We start from the raw sequence: 18,831 nt of genomic DNA on the forward strand, positions 1-18,831 counted from the left end.
TGGTTCCTGAACCAAAACCCGATCCCCTATTTTCACCAAAAATAACCAGGAATTTTGTACTCAATCAATTATAGATGAGTAACATAGCTACATTAATATTTTTATACTGTAAATAGCAATCATACTGATTTGGAAGGACTTCTTTGAGGTGACTTTGCTGGACTTTTTGAAAGGCTCTTGGCTGGATTTTTTGAAGGGTTCTTGGCCGGAGCCTTCTCAGGAGTCCCGGCTGCTTTCTTAAAGAAAGCGTCCAAGGAAGTTCGGACAGACGTTCTCCAGGGAGACGGGCGATGCAACGTGGCGCGGCATCGGATCAAGCGTCGCCAAGTCGCATCTGATGTCACAAAGTTGAAACAGGGTGTCGATTTAGAGACTTGGTAAGTGCAAAACATCATAACTGGAAACGTTGTCAGTGGAGGACTGCCTGTATTCTGCAGGATTTGTAGCATCCTATGCTCCAGATGATGCCTTGTACACTCTATAGCAGTGGTGCTCAACCTTTGTTTCATGCTTTATGTGATGAGCCCCATGCACTCCGTGCGCCCAGCGCTGTGCGTTGCACTAGGGACCAGGCTCTACCCAAACGCCTGCCCCCTGCCTGCCCTGAAGGAGCAGTGCTCTCCGGCGCCTGCGCACTACTCTCCGCACCCGCGCACGGCCGTGACGTAACCCTGTCACTAAGGCGATTGGCGGACCCCTCCCAGTCAGCCCGCTCCGCCCATCCCTGAGCGGGCCTCTCTGTCCTCTCGCTGACTCGATGCTCTGAGGCGCCGCTCTAGCCGCGTGGCGCCCGGCGAGTCCCCAGAACGGGAGCAATGGCGGATGGCGCGGAGCCGTAAGTAGCCGGGCGGGCCCCTCCCCCGCTCCCCGGCCGGGTGGGCCCCGGGCTCTGCAGCGCGGGACTGACCCTTCTTTTATTCTCTCTCTTTTTAGGGAGAAGAAAAGAAGGAGGATAGAGGAGCTGCTGGCGGATGGGTTAGTGCGGGGCTGCGGGCCGGGCAGCAGAGCAGAGCCGGGGAGGCCGGGCTGAGGGGCTGGGGCAGGCTGGGGTTGGGGGGGAGCAGCGTTGCCAGGTGCACGTGGTGGGACACATACACACACACGATGGGATGGGCAGGAGAGCCCCAAATTGCTCGAAAATGAGGGGTGCACTTATGATGCAAAACCCCGAAGCGCACCCTGGCCCTGCTCCTCCACGACTGGCTGCGAGACCTACCCAGGAGATAAAAAACAGGCTGGGCAGCATCATTTATTTAATTTTTTTTTTTTTTTGGCAGTGTGCGATAGTTTCTTTTGTGTGGAGCTTGGTTTCCTCTTTAGGGATCTGGCAGGGCTGTGGGGCAGGGTGGCGGCAGCACAAGGACCAGGCAGGGTAGGGCGGTGGGGTCCGGGCTGTGCCCGGGTAGAGGAGGTGGGTTACGGGGGTGGTGGTGTCCAGGCTGTGTCAGGAGGTAGAGGAGGTGGGTTATGTGGGGGACAGGCAGCTGTATTAGGTTGGGGAGGGGGCTCTTGGCAGCTGAAGCTGGGGGTCAGGGCAGGTGGGTTTGAGGAGGGCTATGCGGGCAGCTGTATCAGGGTTAGAGCAGGGAGGGGTTGGCAGCTGGGGCTGGTTTCAGGTTGGGGCAGGGCAGGTGAGTTACAGCTGCCTCCACCCCAAGCCCTGACCTGACACTGTTGCCCCAGATACAGCTGCCCTGACCCCCTTAGCCCTGATGTATCTGGGGCTACAGCAGGTGGTCAGAGTAGGGGTTGGGAGGTCGGGGCAGCTGGAGTAGGTGGGTCAGAGCAGGGGTTGGGAGGTCGGGGTGTCTGTAGTTGGGCTGGAGTAGGTGGGTCAGAGCATGGGTTCGGAGCAGGGCCGGGGCTGAGCAGGGAAGCAGCTTGCAGGTGGCTCCAGGGTAGGGCTGCAGGAGCGGGTGCCACTTGGTTCCTGCAGGGCCTGGAGGCTGGGGAAACTGCTGCCGGGTGGTATGGGAGCTAAATGTAGCTTGAGCAGCTGGGGCTGGGGAAGGGCTCACCCTGAGTGGGGCGCTGGGGCTTGGCGTGAGTGCAGGCTGGCAGTGCTGGGGAGCTCAGACAGGAGCGGGAGAGGCTGGGTCTGGGGAGGGGTATGCAGGTTAGGAGCAGCTAGCTGTTTGGCTTGTGAACTTTAGGCTACAGAATAGCTGCTCGTGCTTATTCAACTCTGTATTCTGTGCACCTAACCTAGCTCCCCCCAAAAGCCCGTGTGGGAACCCCTGCCCCCTTCCACCTGCTTGTGACCCCCTCCCCAAAGGGAAAGGAGAGGGGGAGAGATTCACAGACAGTGTATGGGCCTGTGCAGGGTGCCCTGGGGGTCACGAGTGCCCTTGGCCATGTTGCATTGTGTGGGTGCATGCTGGTGACAGAGACCCTCAAAAGCGTGAGCTTTGGGAACAGGGAAGGAAGGAGTGCGAGGGTGTGAGGCAATGCAAAAACTGTGATGATTGAAAGCAGCTTTCAGTTGCACACCTTGTAAAATTTTGATTGGCGTTCTTACATGCAAGAGACTTGTTAATGCCCTAATATTGCAGTAGTGAAAACTTTACAAACCCCCTTGAAAGCGAATTTTTAGGTCACAAGTCAGATGACTGAGATTTGGCCTACCTTTGAAATATCTAGCTCTTCCCCAGAATAAACTGAATTAAAATCACAAATTGGAACCGAATGTTACTACCCAAGTTTAATGCTAAAGTAAGAGACATGCACCCTTCAGGGCTCAGCAGTGGCTGTGTTCACTGAAACTACACAAAGAAGACAAAAATAATTTTTAATGCCACTGAGCACAGGTATGCACTCATTTCCAGCAGAGATGTCAAACTATAGATGACAGAATACAGATTGAAGTTTATGATTCAAATAAAAAAAGTTAAGAATATTTCTGAAATGTAACTTGCATGTATGGAGAATCAATTGCAAGATTCAGTGTGAATTAAGAGACACTGGTTTAGTACACTCTTCATAAATTAATAACTAGAGTAGTTCAACTAAAGTTAGAAGCCAGCCAAGGGTGATTTGGGCAGCCTGTCAAAATGTTACATAGATGTGAAATATTGGAACATTTCTTTCCTACAAGTTGTTGTTTCCTAGTTACTCTTTTTAAATAAAGTTATGCTTTGTACATGAATTAAACCCACATTGGACTGATCTTATTGTCCATCTTTTAAATTTTAGGTAGAAAGAAAAGGCTGCACACCATCTTGCACCATTTAATTTTGTTGTGAGGGCAAAGATGGTAAATCCGCACCATTATTGAACCAAGCTCTCAATATGTATGAGAAATATGAGGAACGCTTGTAGTAAGAAAAAAAAAATGCATTCTTTATTTATGAAAAGTTGAGCGTGCATGCTCAAACTGACAAAGCTATTTTATAATTTGTACAGATTCCTAGTAACACTGAGCAGTAATTATATAACTGAATTGAATTAGATTTAAAAATTGGAAGTGTGCTATTTTGGAGCAGGACTTCATTACTCTTATGTAGACTAGTTTAGAAGAAGCATTACAATCTGGAGATTTAAAATTAAAAAAGGAAGCTGAAATGAAAATGTTGGTTCTGAAGTATTCCAGTAAGAAATTTTGAAATGTATTGAGATCAGTTTATCTTACCATTCAAAATTCTGAAAACCTGAGCATCAAAATATGGGGGAAATGCTGTACTATAAATATCTTGATTAAAAAATATAAATACTTCAGAAGTTCAGATTTTCTATCTTGGAAAATTTTGTGGGCGACAAGCAAATGGGCTAATTAAAATGACACCTGGTTAATTAAGGAACTTTTAATAAGACGTTTCACAACACTGGAAGTTTTGTTAACATGTACTTACCTACCTAAAATGCACAGGAGATTTGGAGAATGGAGTGTCAGGGTTTGTTACTATTGGTAATTCTGGATTCTAGCTATCAATCAGTTAAATGCTGATAACTACATATATCTAGGAAGTCTGATGAAAAGAATTAGTTGAGACTTGAGGACTTGGCTCTTATCCTCAGAAATAATAGAAGTGTTGAGGAAAAACTCCTTTTCAGTGTCTTTTTATGCTTCAGGAATGAAATAGACAAACAGAAGAGCACACCCAGTTTTTAATTTTCAGGTCCTTCACTGACTAGTAGCCAGATGTAGTATGAAATGTTCATTTCTGTTTGACTCTAGTGCAGAGTTATGGTATTGCTCATTAGTTACCCAAATAAACCAAGTCACTCAAATGCTTATGCATGTGCTTAAGTTACCCGAATAAAGTAAGAATGTGTGGATGTATTTGCAAGGCTGGCCAATGATTCGGTTTCCTTTCTTTTCCTTGGTTGAAATGTAAATTGTAGAGGTATGGCATTTTCTTTACTGATTTTTTGCGGCTTAATTTATTATGTTCTGTGCAGAATGGCTGTTGATGGTGGGTGTGGGGACACTGGAGACTGGGAGGATCGCTGGAACCATGTAAAGAAATTCCTCGAGCGATCTGGACCATTCACACACCCTGATTTCGAGCCAGGCACTCAAGTGAGAAATGTTTATTTTAAATAAAACTATTCATAGTGTGTGTTGCAGGCTAATATAAAGATGTTCATTAGTTTATCATCCAGCAATGTCAGATTCCTAAACTGCATGCAAAAAACTTATCTTTAGAGTTAAGCAAACAACACTTATTTTTTACAAGAAAATACAGTATAATGAATACCTTTTTACAGATTTATGCCAGATTAAGAGAGTTTGTATGTGCTAATTAAACTGCACACCACAGCTTCTGAAATTCAACAGAAAATAATATTTCTCTCTCCTGGATTTAGATAATTTTTGCTTCATTTATGAGAAATTCTTAACTTTATTTAAAATTAAGCTCAATATAAGCAGTTCTATTATTGGGAAGGGAGTCATTTTAGTAGGAATGGGCAAAGCTATTCTGTCTGCCTCTGGCTTGTGGTGGGTATATGGTGGAACAGTTCATGGAGAGCAGCCGCACAGTGCAAAAATATGAATGCTCTTTGGGATAGCAGTATTTTATATCTTTGTGTTTGTTTTCATTTTGTACCTCCTTTTAGTAGATGTCTTCAGCAGGAGGAAAGCAACATAATATCTTTTAACAAACTTTGTCACTGAGAGAGAATGAGGTGGAGATGCTGCTTATTTCAGAAACAAAATAAAATGCAAGTAAATGAAGGCAGCGGTGAAATCACTAGACATCTTGCTCTTATTAAAGTCAGGGTATTAGAACTGCAGGCACTGAATAACTGCTGAAGTCCAATATCTGTATACAGATAAAGGGGTGATTTGTTCTGTTGCAGATCTAAATGTTTTATGAATAGATTATTGGGTATCTATCTGTATTAATGGTGGTAGTCTTATGATGCTGCAAAGCAAATTATGGTTTTCTCTTCAACATATTAATGTTCTTTTTTCCATTCTTTACAGGCTCTTGATTTTTTGTTAAGCACATGTAAAGTTCTAGTTATTGGAGCAGGAGGATTAGGATGCGAACTCCTGAAAAATCTGGTAATTACTTTTGTTTTCAGCTGTTTCTTGTGATCCTCATTTTCTTTTATGGGTGAGGAACCATACTGTAGTTCCAACTGCAACTTCACTGAAGTAAGTTAAATAGCTTCTGTACACAGTTTCTTAAGCATTTTATGTAAATGCTAATAGTTCAACTTGAAGTCTACTCTTTGCACTCACTTTCAGCTTTGATTTGAGTACAGACCTGAAGAGCCCCCTGATTGACATTTAACTCTGAAATTGTTGTTGAAAATACCTTATTATTGTAAAATAATTAATTTTCTGCTTTGTCACTTCTGAACCTTGGAAGTGAGGGAGAAATGTTTTTTTTCATAAGTTAAGAACACATGACACCATTCTGTCCCCTAACGTTCACTTGTAAAAGTAGGTTACTGAAGACCAGTGTACTGCTAATTTGCTTGTACTGCAGCTGTTTGGGCTAAAAATATTATGTCAAGTATTTCAAGGTGAATATCTCATTCACTTTGTTAATGTACTAGCTTCAAAGCATACTTTGACCACTTGAAACGCTTTTAATCCAGTTTATCCAAACACTCACTAACTTTTGGGATCAACATTTTAATTGGAGAATAATTATACCCGACTAGAAATTAATTGCTTAGTTTACAGGAAATGTTAATGCATACTAAGCAGTATATCCTAACTCTAAATATTTCAGATTTTTAAATTTATTCCTGCAAAACTAATGTTGGAATAAGCCATCCCTTAAGCCTAAAATGTAGTCTTCTACAGCTATAGCCAGTGGGCTTTTTTAAATCTAGGCAAAGGATATTTGTTGCTAGAAAAAGCCAGAAGTATTAATATTATCAATCTGTAATCAGTTGAGAAGATATTTCTAGATTCCAGCAGAGGTTGGCTTACAAGCATTTGAGATGTGTTTTAATATGACCATATGAGCATCTCACTTCCTCTTATTCTCTTCACTGATTTTATCCACAGGCACTGTCTGGTTTTAGACAGATCCATGTTATTGACATGGACACTATAGACGTTTCTAATCTGAATAGACAGTTTCTGTTTCGGTAAGTGATAATTCCATTATTTTAAATTCTTTTTCAAACCTGATCAAAATACATTTATATTTTACTCTCAGTATAGTTCAGATCAAGATAATAGCTGTGCTTTACTAATCCTCAGGTCTGATTATGCATTGCTTTGCCTTTTGTGTAATCACTTGCACATTTATAAAGTAAATGTATTATTTTTACTTCATTGTGTCTTGCATCCAGATTAAAAATTTATAGGCTGAAACAAGTACACAAGATGCAAAGCAGTTACCTTTAATTTTGCCAGTTACTAACCTTTGTTTCTTGAATATGTTTGTGTAGAAATATGCAAATATTCAGTAATGTTTTAATACTTAATGTTTTAAATGAGAAAAGTCTTACTGTTTTTCATCGTACCAAGAAGAAACAAGTGCTGTGTATCAAAGTGAACTGAGAAAATACACTGCAGAAAATTATTGTTTTGGCCAAGGGAGAACCTAGATTATAGTCTCTTCCAAATTTAATTTCTCTGAGGAAATTTGATAGGTTTATAAAATTAAAACAAAATTCTAATCCGGCCGTAGTTGGCATAATAGCAAATAGGGAATATGTAAGTACTTGTATTCTTTGGTGACTTCTGCATCTGGAATACTGAAATACTAATATTGAAATATTAGTTGATCAATGGCTACAGCAACTAAAATGTAACAAATTCTCTTAGCCTTTCTAAACACACAATTCATTTTTTTTATCTTCATTTGATTTTGGTGGGAATTGCCATGCCAATTTGAGAAGAGATTTTGCCTCACATTTTGGTTTAATATGTTTTAACCATCAATTGAACTTTGAGATGCGAGTTAGTTAACAGTACAGAAAAAAATTTCAGTTGGACGCAAGTATTGCGCCTCTTTCAAGAGAATAAATCTCTTAAGCAGAACAGTATTGTTGATGCCTGAGGAAATGGAATGGGTAATACCACCAAAGAATTTGTGTACGTTGCAGTATCAACTTCAAAAATGCTGTTTTCCTTGCTAATAAAAAACAAATGAACAAAAACCCGTTTTTCAGGTTTGGTGACAATTGCTATTTGAAGCTATATAGAAAACTGTCTTATGTTTGCCAACTGTCTGAAGTTTGAGTAAATGCCATCAAAGAAATGATGGGCATACTCCTTACAGTACTTATATTAGTAAGTTGTCCTGCCTTACAGTATTGGGAGAGGCATTGTCACCAAAATGAATGGGTGCTACTAGAATAACAGTTTTGAAAGCACTCTCTTGCAGATCCAAAGATGTTGGAAGACCTAAAGCAGAGGTTGCAGCAGAATTCCTGAACAGCCGAATCCCTAATTGTGCTGTCGTATCGTATCCTTCTCTAGACCAGTAACAGCCACTGAGATGTCTAGCATTTACGAATAGCCTGTGGGTGGTCAGGCTATTTAAAGAATCTAACTTCTGCCCTTTCCATTTGTTCAACAAAAAAACACATTCATTGGACTAATGGCTAAAATTCTTGGGCCAGCTCTGGCTCCTAGAACGTAGGACACATGCATGGGCAGTCAGTCACTTTGCCTGGGCAGCTCAGGTTTGTCAAACTGATATAACATGACCTCTGCATGTGACTTCATCACAGGTGTCATTGACAGGAACAGGCAACTGGTTGGTGCTTTGAAGTCTAATATCCTGAAATATTTTCTAGCATATCTGTTGAATTTTATTTCATAAAGTATCTTATTAGTATTTGCAAGATCCTCTGGTCAATATGAATCTATTCAACTAGAATGAAATATCTGAAAAACTTCAGAAAATTGCCAAGCCCAAATGTCCATGTCCCTCTTGGATGACTTGAACAGTTTCCATGAATTTTAAGTTCTCTGATCACTATTAAATATTTGTATGTTTGTTTTTTTAAATACCGAGTTTGTGTTTCACCTAAACTTGATTATAAAGATGCTCAAATCATATAATTCCTTTACTGCCTGTACATTCAGACATTTTAAAAAGATTCAAGATATGGATGAAGCTTTCTATCGACGTAAGTGATATTTCCTAAATATACAGATTCTCCACTTGTGCTTCAAGAAAAGATTATAATGGTTGCTGGGTTTTTTTCCATCAAGGTGTTCATTTTTTTATTGTCCCTGTGCAGTTATGCAGACAATATTTTTGGGTAAAGACTAAAACTTAGATGGAACTTGCTTGTGGGCAACATAGGGTAGATATTGGGACTGCATTTTATTTCTATTTTAAAATTCATTGACAAAATATATTGTCTACTTTGGGAAACATACACTGGTATACAATTTAAATAACACTTTCTCTTCTAGAATTTCATATTATTGTATGTGGTCTGGACTCTATAATTGCAAGAAGATGGATAAATGGCATGCTGGTAAAGACTTTATTTAATATTTTTTTTAATTATTCACTATTTAAATTAAACTAACAGTTTTGTGCAAATTATAGCAGTAATATAAAATAAAAGGCTTTTGCACAGTAAAACTGGTTAAGGTATCGATCAAGACCTGCATTTTACATTATGTTTGCATGTATTTTTATCTTTGTTTTATGCTTGTAACACTGGATTTTAGTAAACACATGTTACCATATTATGTCTTGTGAAAAAAGCGTCACCTAAGGTTTTAGATGTAAATTAGATCAGGATTTTGAGGCTGTTGAAGGTAGGTGGCTAGTTTATCTTGAGTGTGTGCTGGGTAAAATGTTGCTCATCCTGCTGAACAACTGTCTGGTTCACAAAATCTGCCAGCATAATTGGTACTATTTTGGCCCTTTGTTTGCATCTGAGAGGCTAGACATGAAATGAGCAAGGAAACAGTTATCTTTTTTTAATGCTTTGGACTCATCCTTCCAAGCCAAAACTAAATGGCAGGGGGTCAGACTCGATGATCTGCTCAGGTCCCTTCTGACCCTAGAAACTATGAAACGATAAAACACAGTAAAAGGTGACAGGACGAAGTCTGTGTTGTTGCTGGTGTGGTCCACAAAATCCATGGGGAAAAATTTTCTGAAAATAAAATGCTGGCTCCCCAGTGGCACAGCCTGGCACTAAGGGGGCTGCCGGCACAAAGGCAAGCCAGCAAGATAGCTGCCTCTACCCCTCACCGCTGATTGGCAGAGAGGACTGCCTGTGGCCATGCCCCTTTCCACCAATCCGTAGCAAGGAGTGGGGCCACATGACTGCTCTTGGCCAATCAGTGGTGAGGGTTGGGGGCTGTATGATGGACAGCCCTCTTTCTCAATCAGTGGAGGGTGGGGCCACCAGGACCCCATAGCCTATCAGAGGCATGGGGGGGCTGCTATGATAAACCCACAAAAATGGGCCATCTACCTGTGAAATCAGCTGGCTGCTGCCTTGAGTTGGTTAGACCCCTAAATGTAAGGTATTTGAATTACTTGGAGCAGAGCTGCCCACTTAAACCGTTTTGTGTAGAATCTCACAAACTATCCTATTATGATTGCTCACATCTCCAGCAAACTGCACCCTTGTCCGCACCATTTCATCAGGATGTCTGCCTGAGATGTGTAAAGCTATTTGTAGGTACTTGATCTTGTCAGCACAGTACCATAGGGCTGATCATTTAGCGACAGGTACAAAGTAGGGGTCCTTAGCTTGTGCGCTTAATGCTGAGAGCATGCCATCAGCAATTCTGCATGGAGTTCCATATCAGTAAATAATGTCTACATCTGTCTGATATAACTGTCTGCTACATTCTCATGTACTGTATTTACCTGAATCCAAGGTGGCTTCGAATTTAAGACCCCCCCCTCCCCAGTAATTAGATTCTAGAAATAGAAAGTTATCACTTTGAAATAATTTTTCCATGTCTGGAATATATTGGGCGGTTGTCTTAAATTTGTCCCCTGCACTCTGTAGCAAGGAAGGCAGTAGTTGGGGAGGGGGACCAGGCAGCCTGCCTCTTGCCACTGGCTTCTCCTTGATGCCTGTTCTCTACCTTGCTGCCTGGAGAGAATGGTTCATGTGAATCAGGACAGCAAATTAATCTCTTGGCCAGGAAACAAATCTTTCTCCTCTGTGTTATGTTAAGACATGTTTTGGGGATGGGGTCCAAGATAACTGGTGAGCCTCCACAGGGAAACAAGAACAAATGCATTAGAGAGGTGTTTATAAATGGTAAAGAACTAGTTCTTTGCTGTTCCTTAGTACATCCTCCTGTGTTATATCTTCAAGAAAGAGAGAAATTCCCACAGTATAAAATTGAATGTAACCTGTGCAAACTCTGATTTCATTAGATGTCATTTTTACACTATGAAGATGGTGTACTAGATCCAAGTTCCATCATACCTTTGATAGATGGAGGGACAGAAGGCTTCAAAGGAAATGCACGTGTGATTATTCCTGGCATGACGGCATGTGTTGAATGCACTCTTGAACTTTATCCACCACAGGTAACCTGGTGTTGATTATTTTTATAGTAAGCATTCCATTTCTTTTGTTTTGTTGCCTGCTCTTCCCGCGCCACTTCTTTCCTCTCCACTTCCTCACAGGCTGTGTTTAATTTATTTTATGATCTTTCCTTGTCAGATCAATTTTCCAATGTGCACCATTGCATCTATGCCCAGGTTACCTGAACACTGTATCGAGTATGTCAGGATATTGCAGTGGCCAAAGGAACAACCTTTTGGAGGTAATTGATAGACTCCATTGATCCAAAGGTGTTTGTAATGGACCATTGGTGTTTAGATAATCAAAATTTCTTTTGATGCTTATTTGTGCCAAAGGCAGACATAAATTTGGTAACTTTTTGTTTGCTTTTTAGTTTGCATTTTGTATCTTAAAAAAAACAAACACAGGCTGGCTGAATTTGCTGTTGAATTAAAGTACTCTGCCAGTTTACAGCCTGAAGCAAACATTTTGTGACTACAGTTAGAAAAACAATAGACTTATCCTGTTGAATAAACAGTTACTGGCTTCTTCACATGTTGCTCATTTAAATTCATACGCATCATCAGCAGAAAAAAGAACTGAGAAGTGATTGTTTGGAGGCAGTAATGCAACTGTGTTTTCTACTTATGTAGACATATACAGATGTATAATTTTTTCATTGAGTTTCTGTGAATGACTCCATTATTGAAATACATGCTGCTATTATGCTGGATAATTGACACAGAATAAGATATTCATGTTATGGTAGTTTAAGCTTTTCATAGCTTTACCTTTGTGTGATGCAGTAATTCACTGAATTTTAATTTGTTTATATAATATTTTTACTGAGTTCAATACTTGTTTTTGAAGTATCTTGCGTAAGTAAAAGTCAGTTTCAACAACTGACGTTTACATAAACTGTCAAAGTGTAAATGTTGCTTACATATACAAATGACTTTGCTGCTATGTTTTAAAATCATTGCCATTTATCTTTTCTTTAAAAAAAAAAAAAAAAGTACTGGTACCCTACGGATTTTGGAGAAGCAAATACAAGCCTCTTTGCAAAACCCAGTCATTATTTAAAGGGGAAAAAATGGCTCTGACTTTTTGGTCTACTGACTTTTAACATTGCTTTTTTAAAATAGTGTACATTCCTAGCACTTGAGACCATGTAGCTAGTCTGCAGCCCATCACTCTGAAAAGATATGCTCCAGACTTAATGGTAAAAAATATGAACATGCACAGTTAAAATCAGCAGGTGGTTTTGGCCTAATGGTTCCCTGTAGGATTTTTAAAAGGCGCACACAATCTCCCATGTCAAACCCTCCAGAGATTGCTAAATGTGGAGGGATGGATCTTACTCAAAACACCTCATCTTCCATCTGTTCATCCTTTTTACCTCAGTAAAACCCATGGGGGGAGGAGAGCCCCTCAGCTGGATTTGAGTTGAAGAGAATTGTGCTGAACAGTCTCCCTACCTGTTCAGACTGGCATCCCACTCCTGCATTATTATTTTGTATTCAACCAGGCTTTCCCTGTTCCAGTCTTCTCGCTCCCAACAATGACACTTCCTGGCTGACCCCACAACCTCACCTTGCAGATTTTTATATAAGGCTTACATCAGGGTATAATGTGTGTGGAAGTCTGATTTAATGAAGTAGTTTTGCCAACACCTGCAAGCTTGTGGGTTAATTTTCACCAAAACTCATCGAGAAACTGCAAGTTTGTGTTAATCCATGGCATGTTGGTATTTACAAAGAGCTATAATAGATTTAAACAAACTTGTCTTTTTCCCTCTAACTTTCTTGTAGAGTGTGTTCCTTTGGATGGAGATGATCCAGATCACATACAGTGGATTTACCAAAGAGCTTTAGAAAGAGCATCACAGTTTAACATTAAAGGTGTTACGTACAGACTAACTCAAGGTAAGAGAATGGTATTTTAGTCGATGTTAGTGCAGAGTACCATCTTGCAAATGATGGCCTCTTTGTTCAGAAGGTATTCAGCTGTGTCTCTGGCTTTATGTACAAAACTTCAAAATACAGTTTTACCTATTCTAGAAGAATGTCTAGAATGTCTATTGTGGAAATCATAAATGGGAGGCGGTGTAAAGTGATTTCAGGTATACCCATCTGCAGTCAAAACCATCACCAGTTTTGCATAACATAATTCGTCACGTGAAAATCATTTCTGGAAAAAACAAACCTATGTGTTTTACCTTGGCAGGGGTGGTTAAGCGGATCATTCCAGCTGTGGCATCTACAAATGCAGTCATCGCAGGTATAGTAATACCAGGAGGCAATGCTTTTGTACATGTGGCTTCATGTTTCAGTAGAAGTTCCTAGCATCTAGAATGCAAGCTGTACTTCACTCCACCTATTCTCAATAAATACTGAGCTTTTCCTAGGCAATTAAGGATTCGAGGGCTAGTGTGGCTGCAGCTGGGTTTTGTCACTTTGATTGGCCCACTTTCTTTTTTTTTTATTACCCTATTTTTGCCTTCATATGGCAGCAACTTTGGTCTTGCCTGAATTTTGATCTTCCTGTGGGAGTAAGCAAAAGCTTGCCTCAGATGAGAGAGATGGGAGGAATAATGCAAGCTGCCTCCAAAACTGCCTTGAATTCATGTCAAAATCACATTAGTATGTAGCCTCTGAGCTTCCTGTCAGTATGCTGGATAGAACCTCTTATTTTTCCCTTATTTATGCAATATATTGACTTTGCATGCGTGCATGTATGTGTGTGTTCTGAGATTTGAGAACAAAGTAACTGTTTTTCCCTTTCCAGCTGTATGTGCCAGTGAAGTTTTTAAAATAGCTACAAGGTAATGTGTTGGTTTTTAATAACATAAATATTTTCAGCAAGGTTATTTGTATAAACACTAACACATTTCTCATTACAGTGCATACATTCCTCTTAACAATTACTTGGTGTTCAATGATGTAGATGGACTCTATACGTATACATTTGAAGCTGAGAGAAAGGTCAGTACTATTACACCTGAGCCTCTAGGCTTCTGAGGTTGTTCTCGATTTGTTGTAGTACCTTTTGCAATAGCAATTGGATACTTATTTGTTAAATTTAAAATTGAATTTCTTTGGCTCCCACCATTGTACGGAAATATTTTCCTAGTATTAAAAAATATAACTGACTCTTAACTTAATACATAGGATTTTTTATGTGCATTTGTGTGGTTGTTTAGTTTAATAGTGGTGGCAGTCTGTAGATGAATCGGTTTCTCAGAGTAGCAAGACTTTTCCCTTATCAAATTAACTAAGGTGAATAGTAGTTGAGCTCAGGGTTCACAAGGTATCTTTAATGTATGACAAGTGTACTTTACACCCCAGGCACTGTGCTGTTACTCTGGGAAGAAATTTCTTTGCTCCAGGCTTCCACATCCTCAATAAACAGTAGTATTGTTCCACTGGGTGTCATCAATTAAAATAGAAGGGGCTTATTTGATAGCTGAACCAAAGGCCTGCCTCTGCTTTACCTAGATTCATTATAGGGTAGATAAAATTTGTTGGGTGACTTAATGAAGAAATATTGATACCTGTCAGGCCAAGGTTTCTCAATTCCTAAGACAAGTAGTTCTTGCTGCAGGAAGCATTTTCTATCAGCTACTTGCGTTGGGATGCTGGCATGCCACTTCTTTAAAAAAGAACTGGCATAACTTCTTTAAAAAACTATTTAGAAAAGGTGTTTTTTAGGTGGTTAAATTCTTAACTTCAGCATTTGCTTTTGCCAGTCTACCTGGAGGAAAACGGTATCTGTCTGGAGAGCTAAATGTATAGCAAGGAAGCTTTACTGTTCTGACATGAAGAATTGTAACCCACGGAACAAAATACAATGTCTAATGACACAACAGCATTTGTCCTAACACCCTTGTTTGTTCAGTAACAAGACTACCATATTAACCCCAGATGTTAAACCAGACATATTACAGGCTGGCTGTCCTGCTTTGTGTATGCAAAAAATGCTTGTTGTATGTTAATAACTAAGGGCTTGAAACCAAGCCCAATTAAAAAGCTGATGGAAATGTTCCAATCGGGTGTACTGGGAACTGGATTGCATCCTTAATTTGCACACAAGTGCTACTATTTCTAAATCTAAGGATGAATACATTTCACAAATAATTGTAAATGGCAAAGTTTTTACTGGCATTTATGTTTTTGGAACTATCTGTTGTTATAAACCTGATTCCTATATAACTTTTCTTGTAGGAAAATTGTCCTGCCTGCAGCCAGCTCCCCCAAAATATAGAATTTTCTCCATCTGCTAAGTTGCAGGAGGTCTTGGATTACTTGACAACTAATGCTTCATTGTAAGTGTGTAACTATTCTGGCTACTTATTTTGAGGAACTTGTTGTTTTGCAGCATGTTAATATTTATTTTTAAAACAAACTTGCTCGATGTGTTTCCTATCTACTTTTTTCATATTTTTCACGCAGGCAAATGAAATCTCCAGCAATCACAGCAACGATGTATGGGGGGAATAAAACACTTTATTTACAGGTAATTTCTATTGTCATAATTCTGCATAGTTACTGAAGCTCTGTGTAAGTTTGCTGCCTTGTTTAATTGAAAATAAAGTGTTTCTTGTCTCTTCCCTCCCCCCACCCAGACTGTAGCTTCAATTGAAGAACGAACAAGGCCGAATCTTTCGAAGACATTGAAAGGTATTGTCAAACTGACTTGCAAAGTTACAGTTTAAGTGATTCATGGTTCCAGTGTTCTGTTTTACCTCTGTGGCAAGCTGCACTTCGTCCTCCTATTACTGCAAAACAGTATAAGGAACAGATATCTTAAATTGGTTGCAAGTTGCATTGGATAGAAATTAAATGAAATTAGGACATACCTAGTGTTAGAGACCTTGGTTTGCCATTTTGTTACATGGAAAGGTAGAAATTGCTGTGCTGTTATGAAACTTAAGGATTTATTGATTTATTACAAAATACTCGGTGCCTAATGGTTCTGTACCTAGTTTTTTGTGGCAGAGAAACTGTAAGGATAACTTACCTCTGATTAGGATTTTCAACGCAGTTTGCTATCTGTTTCCCTTTGGAATTTTAACCATGTTGCAAAAGACAAAGGGGAGTGAGAAATTTCTTGATTGTTTTCCATTCTCACTTCCCTGGTTCTGCTCTGCAGCAGAATATGCTTCCAAATTGTTTTTCCTGCTGTTACAGGGGTGTAGGTTGTAGTCGTGTTGGTCTAAGGACACAGACAGACAAGGTTCTTTGGGTGAATCTGATATCTTTTATTAGACCAACTCAGATAGTTGGAAAAATTCTTCTTGGCAAGCTTTTGGGTTTAAATACCCTTTGTCAGGCTGAGGAAGCATCTGCAGTTGGTATGTGCTCTTCCTGAATGGAATAAATAGTAAAGAAACTAGGTGCTGTGCTGGTAAGCATACAAAACAGGCAGTCAGTGAAGATGTAAATTTTCCTGCTGTCTCACTTTCCTGTAAGTTACTCTAGACATGAGCTCCCCTCTCTTGCAGTATCACTTGTATGAACAGATCCCATTAAAAATACATTACCCAGCAAATAAGGTAATCATTGAGCTAGAACTTGTTTAGATCTAGCCTGTTTTGTTCTTGACAAATACCTTGTGTTAGTCAACTTCACTGTAATTCAGTGAATAAGCTGTTAAATCTAACACACGTATACACAACTCCTCTAGCTTTCTTAGAGGTGACAGACTTGTGTTTTTAAATTTGCAAAACTGTCACACTTATCTTCTTTTTTTCCCCTTTCAGAACTTGGTCTCGTGGATGGCCAAGAACTTGCAGTGGCTGATGTTACTACTCCACAGACTATGCTGTTCAAGCTTCATTTTACTACTTAATTTACACACAATTGATTCCCACATTCATTGGGAGAAGTCTGCACACCTTGTCAAACAAATGTACTCTATGTGCATGTTTAAATGTAACCTAAAATGTCCTTTTTAGTAACAGCATTGCTGGAAGTTCATTTATCCCAAAAGAATCACCTATATTTTAGAACTGACTCTCTTAGAAGCCAATATTTGGTGGATGGTACTTGTATAAATGCTCCTTTTAATGTACAGAGAGCCCTGATACAGTGATAAATGTTTTTTTCAATGTGTGTTGATACTCTTAAAATAATGCTGATGCTCCTTCCTATGCATGACAGTTCTGTGATGATCAAAGGAGTTGTTCCGTTCTGCATCTGAATGCCCACCTGTACAAAAAGAATATCCTTAAAGAGAACCATGGTGATTTTAATTTAAATTTTAGAACCCATATACATTTCCTGAATCTTGAGACCTGAGGGCTGTAGAGGAAAATAAGCATTATGCTTGTTTATTTAATACTCATTTTTATGAATTTGCTTAACAGATACTAAGTATTGAAAAGACTTAATTGCGTTGTTTACGAAATAGGGGAAAAGACGATGTAATTGAACTAAACGAACACCTGTACATGAAAAAGCATTTCCTTGTGTATATGTGCAACGGACAAGTGGCTGCTATGTACAGTATTGCAGTCAAAAACCCACTTATGTTCAGGACTGAGTTGTATTTGGTTATTATTGATGCTGTCACGATATTTATTAATAAAAACAAAAAGATAACGTTAGTCTGCTGATTGTGTGACCACTATTAAAATGCTTAAAGTTACAACCATGTAACTATTTAGGAGCAAAAAAGGGTTGGGGGTGGCTGGGTGCGAGCATCACGAACTCAGGCAATTCCTGCCTCCTTCCCTATCTGTGCCTGGAGGAAGAATAAACAGTAAATGCTTCAAGACAATGCATGGGAGAGACTGAATCATTTTATGACGTACAAAAAACTCGTATGAGCAATCAGCTGCATTTACAATGAATATGAAATAGTAAACATTACAGCAAGCTGGAATATTTTGTAAGCGTGATACAGAGCAGAACACTAATAGTGTAAAGAAACCAAGCTCACTGTTTCAGTGCAGTGAGATACCAGGTGATTTATTCAGAGGTGTAATCGTTAGCTAGTCTTGGAAATGACTCCACCAGTTTGAGCAAGGATTTGACTTGCTTGCGAAGACTCTGTACAAGTGGGTGCATCTACGCATGTGCTCAACTGCGGAGTAAAGTGTCACCCTCTACCTGTGTGATGCTATTAGGCCACAGTAAAATATCGCTGCCGTAAGATAGTACTGTTGGGGATGGGCCCGTTTTACGGCAGGGTAAACTGGGATTAAGCACGTGTAGATGGTGACTCCGGGCATACCCTGTGCCTGGTCTGCCAAGCCAGCAAAGGCCAGACTGCTGCCTGGGCCCGTGCCCAGCCACACAACTCCGCAAGGTCAGGACCCTCGTGGCGCAGCCGGACCCTCTGCTACCCGCTCTGCCCTTGCCACTATCAGCTTCTCGGCTACGGCGGCCCAGCGGGGGCAAAAAACAGACGCGGAGCCACACACGCTTCTCCGAACCCAACCCCCGCAACAAGGGCGAGGCGCAACCGGAAGAAGAAGCCGCTGCTCCGCTATGACACATACCGAGGCGGAAGTGGAGCCTGCTGTCCGCCATGACAGTCCCCGAGGCGGAAGGGGCAGGAGCGTTGATCGGGCAACTATGGCGGCCGTTGAGGCGCGGCCACGTGACAAAGGGTGGCAACGTGGAGCGGCGCAGCGCGCAGGCGCGGGCGGAGCGGCCATGGCCGCGGCCTGAGGAGCGGCGGGGCCATGAGCTGGTTCAACGCGTCGCAGTTGTCCAGTTTCGCCAAGCAGGCGCTGTCGCAGGCGCAGAAGTCTATCGACCGCGTGCTGGACATCCAGGCCGAGGACGGGCCCTGGGTCGAGCCTGCCCGCCCCGACGGCGCCTGCGGTACGTGCCCGGGTCGGGGGCGTGGGAGCCGAGGCCGCGTTTGCCTGGGGCGGGGCCGGCCCCGGTGTCAACAGCGCGT

The 18,831-nt window shown here is 40.9% G+C and overlaps 2 protein-coding genes across 3 annotated transcripts in view; both read left to right on the plus strand.

Annotated features, from left to right (window-relative positions):
• Positions 1-751: 751 nt before the first annotated feature.
• Positions 752-17,522, plus strand: UBA3 (ubiquitin like modifier activating enzyme 3). 2 transcript variants are annotated; one of them, XM_019504784.1, is made up of 18 exons: positions 770-835; positions 934-975; positions 4,399-4,519; positions 5,429-5,509; positions 6,470-6,552; positions 7,800-7,880; positions 8,507-8,550; positions 8,843-8,907; positions 10,788-10,943; positions 11,080-11,182; positions 12,732-12,845; positions 13,147-13,200; positions 13,708-13,744; positions 13,823-13,904; positions 15,144-15,244; positions 15,372-15,435; positions 15,545-15,599; positions 16,682-17,522. In XM_019504784.1, exons 1-18 carry the CDS (start codon positions 816-818, stop codon positions 16,768-16,770), a joined length of 1,392 nt encoding a protein of 463 aa, XP_019360329.1. In that variant the 5' UTR covers positions 770-815; the 3' UTR covers positions 16,771-17,522. The 2 variants fall into 2 exon arrangements, with proteins under 2 accessions (XP_019360330.1, XP_019360329.1); XM_019504785.1 differs by lacking the exon at positions 934-975 and having other exon boundaries at positions 752-835.
• Positions 17,523-18,556: 1,034 nt separating this feature from the next.
• The window catches only part of TMF1 (TATA element modulatory factor 1), a 21,783-nt gene continuing 21,508 nt past the window's right edge, over positions 18,557-18,831 (plus strand). The window contains exon 1 of the mRNA XM_019504783.1: positions 18,557-18,752. Within this exon, the coding sequence (XP_019360328.1) occupies positions 18,611-18,752 (142 nt within the window). The 5' untranslated portion in view covers positions 18,557-18,610. The remainder of the gene's footprint in view (positions 18,753-18,831) is intronic.

Source organism: Gavialis gangeticus, unplaced genomic scaffold (genome assembly GCF_001723915.1).
Source record: "Gavialis gangeticus isolate Ggan-Ray unplaced genomic scaffold, GavGan_comp1, whole genome shotgun sequence".
Taxonomy (NCBI): Eukaryota; Metazoa; Chordata; order Crocodylia; family Gavialidae; genus Gavialis; species Gavialis gangeticus.

Bases quoted from the DNA above. Each gene is read 5' to 3' on its own strand.
- UBA3 (XM_019504784.1), top strand. From the start codon at position 816: ATGGCGGATGGCGCGGAGCC. The intron at 6,553-7,799 runs GTAAGTGATAAT...ACTCTCTTGCAG, and splicing joins AATAGACAGTTTCTGTTTCG to ATCCAAAGATGTTGGAAGAC. The intron at 13,905-15,143 runs GTCAGTACTATT...CTTTTCTTGTAG, and splicing joins CATTTGAAGCTGAGAGAAAG to GAAAATTGTCCTGCCTGCAG.